The sequence below is a fragment of the Filicampus tigris genome, chromosome 4, assembly GCF_054856515.1.
Source record: "Filicampus tigris isolate MCC_2025a chromosome 4, RoL_Ftig_1.0, whole genome shotgun sequence".
NCBI lineage: Eukaryota > Metazoa > Chordata > Actinopteri > Syngnathiformes > Syngnathidae > Filicampus > Filicampus tigris.
In genome coordinates this window covers 28976225-28989573 of record NC_141220.1, presented here as the reverse complement: position 1 = coordinate 28989573, position 13349 = coordinate 28976225, and the positions used below count along the sequence as shown (strand labels likewise).

At 43.0% G+C, this 13349-nt stretch overlaps 1 protein-coding gene across 2 annotated transcripts; it reads left to right on the top strand.

Moving 5' to 3' along the window:
• The first annotated feature begins 723 nt into the window (after positions 1–723).
• On the top strand, positions 724–12328 carry LOC147149343 (ceramide kinase-like). 2 transcript variants are annotated; one of them, XR_015086608.1, is made up of 13 exons: positions 724–1080; positions 2139–2294; positions 3110–3232; positions 3303–3428; positions 3965–4031; positions 4112–4257; positions 5503–5577; positions 5661–5919; positions 6798–6877; positions 7613–7821; positions 8898–9115; positions 9492–10764; positions 10834–12328. XR_015086608.1 is itself a non-coding variant. In XM_086029140.1 (12 exons), the coding sequence occupies exons 1-12, from the start codon at positions 945–947 to the stop codon at positions 9577–9579; spliced, it is 1683 nt and encodes a 560-aa protein (XP_085885266.1). In that variant the 5' UTR covers positions 724–944; the 3' UTR covers positions 9580–12328. The 2 variants fall into 2 exon arrangements, 1 of the variants encoding a protein (XP_085885266.1); XM_086029140.1 differs by having other exon boundaries at positions 9492–12328.
• Positions 12329–13349: the final 1021 nt, after the last annotated feature.

Here is a 13349-nt window from a genome sequence, read left to right as displayed (position 1 = left end):
ATTTGAACTGCATATGTATGCGCGTATAAATTGGTCTTAATGGAAATGTTTTACGTTTTTTAAATTTGGTTTAGCCAATTATTTAATGTGAAATGAGAGATGAATAAATTGTAATGTTCTAAATTCAAGAAAAAATACAAATGAGTTTTAAATTGTGTAGTTCTTGTATGTGTGTGTATGTATAATTAACCAATTAATCAAATTTTATTTATATAGCACTTAATACATTAAAATGCAACTCAAAGTGCTTTGCAATAAAAACATTTAAAATACAACATAAAAAGAACCGTCCCCTCCCTCCTAACATACACAAAGACAGACAGTATATCCACAAGCACGCCTGTGCTCACACAGCCCCCCCACACACACACACATCCTAACAAATAACTATTTTTTTTATTTTGTGGAAAACCGCTAAATTAAGACCACACCTGGCCCGCGGTCTGTATCTTGCTCATCGTTAAAATAACGGCGTGGAGATGATTTCATATACTGTAGGACAACGTCAGATTTGGCAGTGTTACTACTTCAATATGTACTGATGAATGAAACTCGTGGACCTTAAAATGTAATTTTATTTATACTTAATTGTATTTAAATAGTTATTAGGTTACAAAAAGTCCGAAATAAAACTTTAATGTGAAATGAAAGTCTTTAAAATGTAAACTAGCATGAAACTCCGAGTATGACGCCAATACTTGAATGCAGCATTAGGCCACTCCCACTTCCGTTAAGTACCCACTGTCTCAGGGGGGAAAAAAACAACAAAAAAACAACCTGAGCCCGTTCCGCTACTCAGTGGCCATTAAGACCGATTCCCGTTTCTTCTTCGGGTCTTCTTCGGGCACCCTTTACCGGCTGAGGTGGGAGGGGCTGTCGGAGACAACATGGCCCGACCGAGCTAACCTTTCCCCCGGGCCTGAAGGACGAACGGAGCCGGTCCGATGGAGAGGCCGGTGAGGTTGCTGCTCTTGTCCGAGCTGAGCGTCCGCAACGTCGGCCACGAAGTGAGCCTGTGCCGGTCCCTGCTCACCTGGAAGAGGCAAACCTCCAGCTCGGTGTACCACCCGTTCAGAGCCAGTAAGAATCCAAACGGCCAAGCCGAACCGAACCGAATCGTGTCGCAACATTTGTTCCCTCGGAACACACTGAAGAAGAAGAGCGTGCGTGGCAGGCAAACACAAGAAAGACGACGAGCTAACGACGAGTCGAGCGCAATTGTTGGCGTGTCAATGTCACGCGACCTGATTATTTTGTTTTTGTTTTATTAAAAGATTGATTTGACAACACACGTTTTCAACAGCATCCGCTTACGTAACTTGCCACGTGCCATCATCATCAACCCCGAAGAAAATCACTGTTGCTCGTAAAAATATGAATGAAAAGAAAATGGCAGATTGTTGACGGGAAATATGCTACGTTCGTTTCTTTGTCGTCTTTCGTACTGAACTGAATTAGCCTGCTTGTTTGTCTCTTCGTGACTGAACATTGGCTGGCGAGGCGACTATTCCATTTATATTTGTCTGTGCCCTGACAAGTAAAAAACAGTCTAGTGATGTTATGACTTCCAAAAGGGCTTAACTCTCGTGACAGGTTCACGCCTTCAGTCGGTTATTGATTTAATGATCGCACCTGAGTCATGTCGCCATGACAACTGCTGGAATAGTCGAACCCGGTTGTGAATCTTTAACGTTTGTTTGCCTGCTGGTGCGGCTTAGGCTGACTCCAGCATCACGCTCACATCAAGGAACTCGTGTCGCTAATTGTTTTTTTAATGTCAATTGAAAGACATTGAAGCAGTTTCCATGTCGTTTTAAAATGTTGGCTGTTTGAACAACGTCTCGTAGATGTTCTAATCCCAAATGTTGTGCTTTGTAAATTCTACTTGGTCAGTAACTTTTTGCTGCTTGCCTGCCTGTCTCGGCCAGGGCTCTCTTGAAAAAGACGTGGGGCACAAGTTAGCATGTTGGTTTCATTCTGTGAATGCCACCACCGCGGCCCTTCTCATTCATCACATTGTTCCGCAATCAGGAAACGAAGGAAGTCAGGACCTCGCGCTGTAGTCACATGAATTTTTTCCCCAGGAAATAACTGCCTTTTTAGCACTAATGACTTCTCCGTGCGTGTGCGTCTGTCAGGTGTGTGTCACAGCGTGTGTGTGTCGGAGATCATTAGCGTGCGAGAGGAGGAGGAGGAGGCCAAAGAGGAAGAGGAGGAGAAGAGCGGCAGAGTCGATGGCAGCTGGAAGAAGATCAGAGAGAGACAAGACAAAGAGCGCCGGCGTTCTTTCACAGGTGTCATCAGCAAACTTGGCCGTCTAATAACCATGATAGCGAAGATCATCAAATTGGATTTGTCTCGCCCGTTTAGCAAGGCCCACCTTTGGAGTGCAGCGCTTCGGAACGCTTGTCACCCTGCAACTTGCCTTTGTCGACTGACTTCCCCTAAGCCACTTGAATCCAAATGACGAAGAGTAGAGAAAACGTGTTGTTGAAAAAGAGCCCTTGGAAATATATCGCTGTCATATTTGTGACTCCATATAACGACACATCCGTGTTGAAACAAAGTGCCTTCCAGCGGATCTGATTCAACTGAGGATGAACGTGACAACTGCCTGTACCAAAGGGAGGGCAGTCCAATGAAATAGAGTGCAACCTCGGTTTTAGTTTGCACGGGCTTTTGTATGAGTCACTAAATTGGCTAGTAGTTGTCTTTAGAATATTGCTTGGCTAGTTGGGTAACTAGGCTAATATTTAGTCGACAAATGTTTGTTGATCAGTTACGTTATCCCGCGAGACTAGGGGTCAGCATTGGCAAGGATGTTGCAATACAATACCTATCACGATACTTGGGTCACGATACGATATGATCACGATATCGCGATATTGTGACGTTCTACCCAGTTAATATCAAAATGACATGTAGAGATGAGCAATGAAGTTGCTGTATATGTTAATCAGAAGATATAGATCGGAGGACAAATTGAGTCAAAAGTATTTGCTTCAAAACATCCTATTTGTTTTTGCACATTTTCTGCGGGGAAAAAAAAATGACCATAAATGGTAAAGAATACTAAGCATACTCTGGCTTGCGTTGTGTTGCGTTGCAGTGTCGTACGTGGAGAGGTGTCGGCAGCACCGCTGGCGGTGCGCCGATGTCACCTTCACGTGTCTGCAGGTGGCGCTGTGCCGCCGCTGGGTGAGCACCATCAGAGAGCAGCTGGCGGCCATCAGTATGTACCGCAACACACACATACATAGTTGCCAGGTAGGTCGTGAGTATTGTTGTTGTTGTTGTTGCAGGCAGCAGACCCACACGGCTGCTGGTGTACATCAACCCGTACGGCGGCAAGCGTCAGGCTAAGCGCGTCTACCAGCAGAAGGTGGCGCCGCTCTTCGCCCTCGCCGGCATCAGCACGCAGGTCATCGGTACGCCGGCCGTACACTCGACTCCTCTCAAACCGCAAAGTTTGGCTCAAATATTGGCCCTTCGTGGATTCCTGCCACTCGTCAAAGTTTTTAAAATTTCCTCTATCATTACACAAGTAGTACGCGGGGAGAAAAAAAAGACAATTAGTGGTATTAAAAGACACCAAATTAGTGAAGTAAATATGAAGTGGGAAATACAAGGCAAAAATGGTAGTTATGTGAGTGGGGGGGGGGAAGACAAATCCGAAGTGGGGTCTCCTGAAAAGACTTTGAGTTGGTGGGAACAAAAGTGTAACAAATGTCAACTGTTTTGTGAAAAATAAACGAAAAGAAAAATGAGTTGATAGAAAGTGGGGGTGAACATATACAAAAGTAGAACATTCGTGAGAAAATAAATGCAAAATAAAACGGGGGGAGAAAAATGAAATGGGGGAAATATACAGACACAACCGTTACGTAATAACGATAAGCGCATGAATTTGTCGCGTGAATGTGCTTCAAACCCGTCTGACGTGTGCGCATGTGCGTTACCACAGTGACGGAGTACGCCAACCATGCCCGGGACCACCTGAGGGAGGAGGCGGAGCTAAAGAAGTACGACGGGTGAGAGCAACGCGGCCGATGAGGGAGGCGACGGTGGGCGCTAGCGCGGGAGCGCTAACGTGCGTGTTTTCCGTCGCCAGCGTGGTGTGCGTGGGCGGCGACGGAATGTTCAGCGAGATGGTGCACGGCTTGGTGTGGCGAACGCAGAGGGACGGCGGCGTGGACGTCAACAGCCCCGAGCAGGCGCTCGCCGCCTGCTCGCTACGCATTGGGATCATACCAGCAGGTCGCCGCTCGCGCCACGTAGTTTTTTTGCTTCTGTTTTGATGCCTCTGCTAGTTGGCAAGTCACGAAGTTGAACTGACTGGTAGACACCTTTTGGTTCTGTTAGCTAGCATTGGTTAGTTGGTTGATAGCTTAATTTTTTTAGGTACCGTAGGTCGGTTGCTTGTTGAGTTTGTTGGGTAATTTGGTTCGTCAGTTAACTCCACAGACATCTTGCTAGCTAGTCAGTTTGATTGTTGGTTAGTTATTGTTTGTTACTATGGTAGATAGTTATTTTGGTGCGTAGGTTGTTAGTTGATTAGTATGTTGGTGCAGGTTTTTGGTTGTTACTCGGCTATACGGACAGTTTGTTAGTCAGATAGTTTGCTCGTTGGTTTGTTAGTATGCTAGCTCGGTCGTTTGTCGTATTTTGCCGTCACTCAGTCACTTGGCAAATATGTTGCTTGTTTAGTTACTTAACTTGACTTATTGTCTCTTTTGGTTATGTTAGTTTACATCGGTTAGTAGGTTAATATGCGAGTATGTAGGTTGATACTTTGTTGTCTCAGATTCGATATGTTTTTAGCTAGTGAGTTAACCAGACAGATTTTGTTTGTTGGTTTGCTTGTTGATTAGTGATTGCATGTTAGTATGGCAATTACTTTATTTTGTGGGTATGATAGCTTGTTCATCAATTAGTATGTTGGTTAGTGAGGTAGGTGAATAGGATTTTGGTTGGTTAGTTAGTCAGCCAACCAGTCAGTCTGACAGACAGACCCTTTTTCTGACTAACTAGATCAGGTTGTATACTCGTTAGTTAGTAATTTGGCTTGTTGATTGGTTTCTGGTTTGGTAGTCATTCATTCAGCCAGACAGGCCCTTTATTAGTTGGTCAGTTAGTTTGCTTGTTGGTTAGCTATTGTGTGTTCAGTTTACTAGTTGGTTTGACATTTTGTTCAGTAGGTAGGGTTGTGTTTGTTTAGTTGTTCAGCTGTCAGACAAACAGTTGGTTAGTAAGTTCAGTTGCTCGTTGGTTAGTTTGATAGTTAGTTATTTTGTTGGGTGGTCGGTTATTAGTTGTATAGTATGTTGGTTGTTTACATGGGTATGAACTTGAAGTAGGTTCTTGCTTTGTTCGGTTGTCAGTGAGGTGGTTAACGAGCAAGTTGGTTTTAGTCACTGTAGTTGGTCAGTTAGTCGGTTGTGCCCGTTGTAGTTGAGTGATCCTTTTTGATTTCCTTTCTCTTTGGTTGTTTCTGTTCTTCAGGTTCCACAGATTGTATCTGCTTTGCCACAGTGGGCACCAACGACCCCGTGACCTCTGCCCTGCACATCATCGTGGGTCAGTCAGGCACCACGTGCCCAGCAGGAGAAACACAAATTTGATAGTCATCTGACTAAGTAACGAGCGAATGAACTTGCCAGGCGACAGTCAGCCGATGGACGTGTGCTCGGTGCACCACGACGACACCTTCCTGCGCTACTCGGTGTCGCTGCTGGGCTACGGCTTCTACGGCGACGTGCTGACGGACAGCGAGAGGAAGCGCTGGATGGGCCCCGCCAGGTACGACCTGGCGGGCCTCAAGATGTTCCTCACGCACCATCACTACGAGGGCACCGTGTCCTACCTGCCGGCCGGCGCCGGCGTGGGAGAGCCCAGGGACGCGTCCAGGTGTCGATCCGGGTGAGGACCAGGCTTATTATAGTTTGGCACTTTTCATTTTAGTTGACTTTTTATTTCCTTTTGACTCTTTATTTCTAATGGAGTTAGTCTTCATTAGTTTTTAGAATAGATTCGTTCATAAAAACGAGCAAAAAGATTTCGCCACTTTCATTTGATTTTTGTTTTACACCCATCAGACCTTCAGACGTCAAAGTGCCCGTACGGCTGTACAACTGTCGTACAACCGGCAGCGCCATGTTTTACATTTGAAATGATCACAAAAGCTTACAAAGAGGAAAACGAATGATATTTTCGCTACGATTATCGTTCGTTTTAGTTGGCCTTGTGAGCGGACAACGGTTATCGTTTTTTCCCAAAACATTTTTGTTTTTATTAGATTTCGTAAACGAAAATGTTTTTTAAATTTTAGTTTTCGTTATTTCCTTCTTTCCCGTTTACGACAACCTTGGTGAGGACTCGTGGCGCGTGTGGCAAACCCCGGGGTTCGCCCGTGTCCAGAGTAGGCTTTCAAGACAGTAGGAAACCTTTTAAATAAAGGTTAGCGTTTCAACGTAGGGCATCAAACCTGTCTTCGGTTAAGGTTTGAAATTAAGCTATTGGCTTTAGGACAGGAGTCTTCGATCCTGTTCCTCCAGGGCCGGTGTCCTGCCTGTTTTCCGTCTCTCCCTGCTACAGATATTCACCAAAGGTCTGCAGAAGCTGGCTAGCGATCCTGATTATTTGAATCAGGTGTGTGTTGCAGCAGGGAGAGATCCAGGAAAACAGGCAGGACACCGGCCCTCGGGGGAACAGGATTGAAGACCCCTGCTTTAGGGTTTCAACAAGTTGTGCTGGGACCGTCATGAAATGAACAAAAATGTTTTGGTTTTCTTTTGCAGTTGCTCGGTTTGTCAGGACAACAAGAAAGTCTTGTTGGAGAGAGCCAGCGTGTACCGGGCGGACCCAAAGGAAGACAGCGGTAGCTAACACATTGTCTACATGTTGTACAGTCTCTCAAAATACATTCTAAAAACAAAATCCGCAAAATATAGGGGCGGGGGGAGGTGGGGCTGGGCTGTACTTGGGTAGGGAAAATATTTGATAGGGATAGACCGATTATCAGCCGATATTCTGTGTTTTGACAAACACCGGAATCTGCCTTTTTAAAACATCTGATGGCCGATAATAAATCAATTTAAAACTGTTGAAATCAAACCAACGACGTGAATGTTAAATTTTCTGTCATTTTGAAATTTTGGAGAGCTTCATTTACTGTCGACTACTTTGATTTTGATGCCAACATTGTCTATTTTACGAAAAATGAATATAGGCTCCAAATATCGGTTATCGGCCGCCTTGACTACTAATAATCAGTATGGGTAACGGCGCTGAAAAAAAACATATCGGTCTATCTCTAATATTTTATATATAAGTAATAAAATTTATTTTGTTAAAAATATGTTTGGAAAAAAACAGGGTTATGAAGAAAAAACTATTTCGCAAAGAAACGATTTTTGGAAGGAAAAAAAAAGAATTTTTTTGAAGGGAAAAAAATGTTTTGCTAAAAAATATAAAGCTGTTTTAAGACAAAAAAAATTTGGGCAGGAAAAATGTATCGCTTAAACAGGTAAAATGAGAAGAGGAACGTGGACAGACCTCTGTGGCACACCGCACCAAATTCTAACAGCCCAACAAACGTGTGATTCCGATGCAGAAAATGGCGAGGGCGGCTGGCGGACGATCCGCGGCAAGTTCCTGGCCATCAACGCAGCCAGCATGAGTTGCGCGTGCCCCCGCAGCCCCAAAGGCTTGTCGCCCGCCGCTCACCTGGCCGACGGTACCGCCGACCTCATCCTGGTGCGCAAGTGCTCTCGCTTCAACTTCCTCAGGCACCTCCTGCGCCACACCAGCAAGGACGACCAGGTGAGGACCCAATCCGGTCGCCGGCGTCACGTTCCTAGGGTTGTGGAAAAAAATCGATTTGCCAATATATTGCGATTTTCGGCCGCCAAATATAATATCGATTTTTCAGCTTCTAATCTCGATTTAATGATGGCAGTGTTTTCTTTTTTTTTTCCAGAGAAAATGTACAAAAGCACAAATAAAAAATAGGATGTTTTGAAGCAAATAGTTTTGACTCTTCTGCTGAACATATACAGCAACTTCATTTCTCATCTTCTCTATATGTCATTTTGATATTACCGTATTTTCCGGACTATAAGTGACAGTTTTTTTTTTCTTATAGTTTGGCCGGGGATGCGACTAATACTCTGGAGCGACTTATGTGTGAAATTATTAACACATTACTGTTACGGATTGTTAGTGCTGACTTGTGACTTATATTTTGCCTCCCACTGCAGAGAGGGAGACAAAATATCATAAATACAGCAAGTCAGCACTAACAAGCCATGACAATTACTTCTATATCATTTCACATGTTATTGTAACCAACATAAAGAAACATAAGATACATCCTAAAAGCTATTAAAATGCATGAAGAATTTAAACGGTTAAAGTCTAATGTTTTATTAAACAAGTAATTAAAACCCTTGCTAGTGGAGGAAGCCAGTTTATCCAAACAGCTAATCATTCACAAACAAACTCCACAGACTCTAGGTGTGCAGCTAAGTTGCCTGTTTATATTGTGAAACTGCACAAGAAACAGAAAATACTATCAATCTATGCATTACATACACATGTATTTTCATAGACATGAACAAGATGAGCCTATGCTAACGAATAGCGATTGCATTAGCGATAGCGATTTAATATCTTGAGTCAACAACCTACAATCATCCACAATTCATCTCGTATATAAGTCGCTCCAGTGCGACTTATATATGTTTTTTCCCCTTTATTATGCATTTTATGGCTGGAGCGACGTATAGTCCGGAAAAATACGGAACCCGGGTAGAACTTCGTGATATCGTATCGTGATACGTATCGTATCGCAACATCCTTGCCAATACTCACCCCTAGTCCGTCCTCACGTCCCGCAGTTCGACCTGTCCTTCGTGGAGGTGCACCGCGTGCGGCGCTTCCGCTTCACGCCGCGCCACTGCGGCAGTGACTCGGAGCTGGAACTGGACCTGCTGGACGGGAAGCGGCAGATCTTCGGAAAGATCTGCCGAGACCACCCGGCCTGCGGCTGCGCGCCCGCCTTCAGCAGCTGGAACTGCGACGGCGAGATCCTCCCGCACACGGCCATCGACGTCAGGTGACATGCAGCGACCGCAGCTTCGCACAAAACCCGCTTGTAGTTCATGGGTTGCTTCAAATATTCAAACCCAAGTTGGGCATCCCTAGTTTAAACAATTTTTAAAAAATGTTTAAACCCATTCTCAAAAGATACTGACTTTTTAATGAGAGAATTATCACGACTATCGTGCCCGCCGTCTGTGTTTGCCAATTTCATGCTAAAAACCCGCCAAAAGTTTCAGTACGTAAAACTGACATGAGAAAACAAGTTCTGAGATGAATCAACACACGTTTTGAGGAGTTCAATATATGTCCCCCTGCCGAAATGTGCCGTTGCCCGGCGCCCGCCCGTGTATTAGCCATCGACGTTTGCGGTGTGTGTTTTTGTTTGCCAGAGTGCATTGCCAGCTGATCCAACTGTTTGCCCGAGGCATCGAGGAAGCGGCCATGTTTGACGAGCTGGCGCCCGCCTGCTCCGCGTAGGCCGAGCGAGTGGCCGGCCGGCCGCCTCGGACCCTGGACGAGCCCCGTCTTCCCTTCCTCTTGGTCGTCTTGCGTTCAGCGGGTCTGATCGGGTTGAGTTCATGAGGGGAAAGTGACAGCGTTGGGGCAAAGAACCCGAAAGGCCAGCCACGTAACATCCAGACAGTTGGGCATCAGTTTTGACTCACTTGAGTCGGGTCTGACTTTAGACAAGAGTTAGTTAGGTCTGACTGTCGTGTCAAACTCCTACTGAATGACAAGACCAACTCCAGTCCACGCTCAGTGTTGAGTAGCTTTTGTCGGGTCTGAATATTGAGTAGTCCTACTCGAATCTAGTCTGAGGGCTTAGTTGGGTCTGGATTTGGACTTGATAGATCCGATTCTAATCGTTAAAAGTCAGTCAGTGAGTTCAGCTGAATGACAAACCCAGCTCATAGTTTCTAGTTGATGAGTTGCAGCTTTAGTCGGGTCTGAATTTGGAGTGGAGCTAGGGCTGTTAAATCGAAGCGTCAAAGTCCCGCTAGTCTGAATGAGAAGTCCACCTCAGGTCTCAGTGTTGAGTCCCGTGTTTGGTCAGCTCTGAATCAGGAGTCGAGTTGGGTCCGACCGTTGGCTCTAGTTGGTCCTCGTCGAATCCAGTCCGAATGATAAATCCAATTTCGGTTGAGTCTGATTTTGGAATAGAGTTGGGTCTATGATTTGGAAAGTCCTGCTAGATAGAGTTCAACTCCCAACCTCAGTTGGGTCTGACTGTTGAATCGAAGATTAGAGGCCTAGAAGTCTTGGGAGTTGAGTCTCCTCGAGAGTGATGAGGCCAACTCAAGTCCCAACTTTAGTCGGGCCTGAATTTGGAGTAGAGTCTGGTTTCACTCTTGTGTCTAAAGTCCTGCTAAAACGACATGTCCAAATCAAGTCTCGTCTCAGTCTTGTCTGTCTAGTCGGGTTTGATTACGACTTGTTGGGACTCTTCCAAAGATGTTTATTTCCCCCCCCCATCCCGTCTTGTCCATATTGAAATGTTTTTATTTATTTGCGCCTGCTGCACAACGATTGTTGCGGTATATGATTTGTTCTCAAAGGATTGCAATGTTTTAGTCGTAGTTTTTCTACGTTAATTTGAGAATTTTTCCGAAAGGTCTGACGTTTTTTTGAAAAGACATGACGTTGACCATGGTTCCTCCAAAGGTAAACGCTGACGCTAGCTGGATGTTGCCGTTTACTACGCCGTTTACTTCATAGGGTTGAAGTTGAAAGATCCAACTTGATTCTCAGACGATTGGGACCTTGTTAGCAAAAAAAAAAAAAAAAAAAAAAAAAGGAAATGTATTCTTAAAAACCACAACTTTCTTCTTGAGAAACTCACACTTTATCCTTGGAAGATTTTTTTCCCCCCAAAACTGAAATGAATGAAATTTTTTTTCATTATTGTGACAAGTTTATTTTTAAAGGAATAATTTGTCATCCAAATAATTTGACGTTTTCTCACGTCAGAAAAACCTTTTCCCAAAAAATAAACTTGTAGTCATACTTTTCTCCCAAAATATGTAAAAAGGGTGATTTTTCCTTTTTTTTTAAATGGAAAAATAATGATTTTAACATTGAAGAAATTTGACTGCATTCGTGCAAGTTTGACTTTTTTGTTAAAATTTCACTTTTTGCTCCAAATATTTTTACGTTGTTTGTGTATATGAGTTTGGTTGTTTTTTCCTGAAACCCTTTTTTTTTTTTTTTTTTTTTTTTTAAATTTTTTATTATAAAAGACGTCTTGACCAATTGCAAGTTGTTTTCTGGAGGATTTTTTCCCCAAAAATATGCTTTTTTTTTTTTTTTTTTTTAAATAGAACTTAAGTTTCAAGGGGGAAAAACGACAATTTTTCTGAAAAATACGACTTCATGCTTTCAGGTTTTTTTTCTTACATGACTTCACGTTTTAATTTATTAATTTATTAGCGTCTGTTACACAACAACCACAGTGGTTTCTCAAAAGCGAATATTCTTGAAAATGTCCTTTTTTCCTCATGGATTACAACCTTTTTTTTGCGAAAAATAGAACTTTTTGGGGTGTAAGGATGGAGATTTTTGTCGCTTTCTGCAAATTCAAAGTTTAGGAAAGGCTATGAAAAAAATGTTTTTTACCCAAAATATGACTTTTTTTTTCCTTTCCCCGAAACCTCAACGCTACCTGGGCGTTGACTTAAACGTGGTCTTGTGAAACAAAAATATCTTTTTGTCATTCCCTGAACGTTCCAAGTGATGTAAATGCGGTGGATGAACGTTCCCCGATGGACATTTTTGTAGCCGCCGCTAATGTAGCGCTTTTAGTTGTCGTCTTGTATTTGATTGTTGATTGACAGCCATCGCTGTTGATTGGTAGTTCGTCTCCTCTGCGGACCTGAGCTGGACTCACGGTGAAGATGATGATGATGATGATGATGATGATGATGAGTAGCTGTAGTGGCATCTCATTTAGCCTGTTAGCGTTTCTATGTTTGTGTCCTTGTAGCACCACCTTGTAGCGTTGAGGCTAACGCGATAGCAACAACAACATGACAAGACACTCCAGAGGTTCCACAATATGTCCAGTTTCTCTTGAATTGTTACTATGGCGACCTTGCTAGTATTTATGTCACTGCATGCTAGTTAGCTGTCATTAGCATGCTAGCCACTGGAATTATATGCAAGTTTTGGATCTCTATGCACTCCTGCCGGCTGTAGCCTCACATGGAAGAAATAAAACCAAGAAAAGTTTTGCTTTTGTTTCTTATTTTCTTTCCAAATGGATGGAATTCATTTTTTCATCTCAAAATTCTAAAAGCCGAGAAAACCTGGATTCACAGCGCTTCATTTGTACCACACGCATTCTTTTAAAAGGAAAACCAAAAATCGACACACAACGGCTTATGAAAAGAGGAAAAAAATATTTTGGGAAATTTTGCAAATTCAAAGGTAAAAAAAACCCCAAGACATTGAACGTGCATCTAAAGAGTTTGAAGCGCGCTTCAGTTTTTCTACATTATTCCAATATAAAATCGATTTTGCCGTACAAAAGTCTACGTACAGCAGCCAGAAAGCAAGAAACTAAGCCTCCTTTTTTAAATATATAGTTAGGGATGCGATGCCTGGAGGAGTCTATTAATAATCCATGATTGAAGCCAATTTCTTTTCAAGGTTCCATTGAGGCAGTCAAAATCGATTGCCTTTAGGCCCGCTTCACTTATTTCTTTAACCAGGTGACCTTTTTTTCATGTAATATGGTTTATTTCGCCAAATAAAGTTGAAATTAATTTGGTTGATAGATTTGATCCGTTTATTTGGAATTGCTTGGGAGTAGTGCATCTTGACAAACTTTCTACTTGGTTAAATCGATTCGGCCTACGATCGATAAATCTCGCTGCAGCCATAAATCAAGTTGGGACTTAATAAAACAGAGTCTGGATCTGCTTCTTATTCTTTGTTAGATAAACACCTAGGTATTTTATTAGATTTTACTGGAATGTTATGAATATTTTCTAATTGTGTGTCATGTAGAGCCAAAAGTTCACATTTCTGAAGATTTAGAATTAGCCCTGACACTAAAGAGAAATGTTTTTTTTCTATAGCTATGGGTATTTGATAAGGATCTTTAAGAAAAAGTGTTGAGTCATCAGCCAGTTGGCTGATCACTACTTCAGTTCCTATTTAGTTTTTTAACGTCAACACACGTTTTTCTGTATACGGCTAGCATCTGTGCGACTAGAATAAACAAATATGGTGATATTGGACAGCCCTGG

Excerpts from the sequence above, each read along its gene's own strand:
- LOC147149343 (XM_086029140.1), top strand. The coding sequence starts at position 945 with ATGGAGAGGCCGGTGAGGTTGCTGCTCTTGTCCGAGCTGAGCGTCCGC. Across the intron at positions 4,258-5,502 it reads CATTGGGATCATACCAGCAG|GTTCCACAGATTGTATCTGC; the intron begins GTCGCCGCTCGC and ends TCTGTTCTTCAG. Across the intron at positions 5,578-5,660 it reads TGCCCTGCACATCATCGTGG|GCGACAGTCAGCCGATGGAC; the intron begins GTCAGTCAGGCA and ends TGAACTTGCCAG.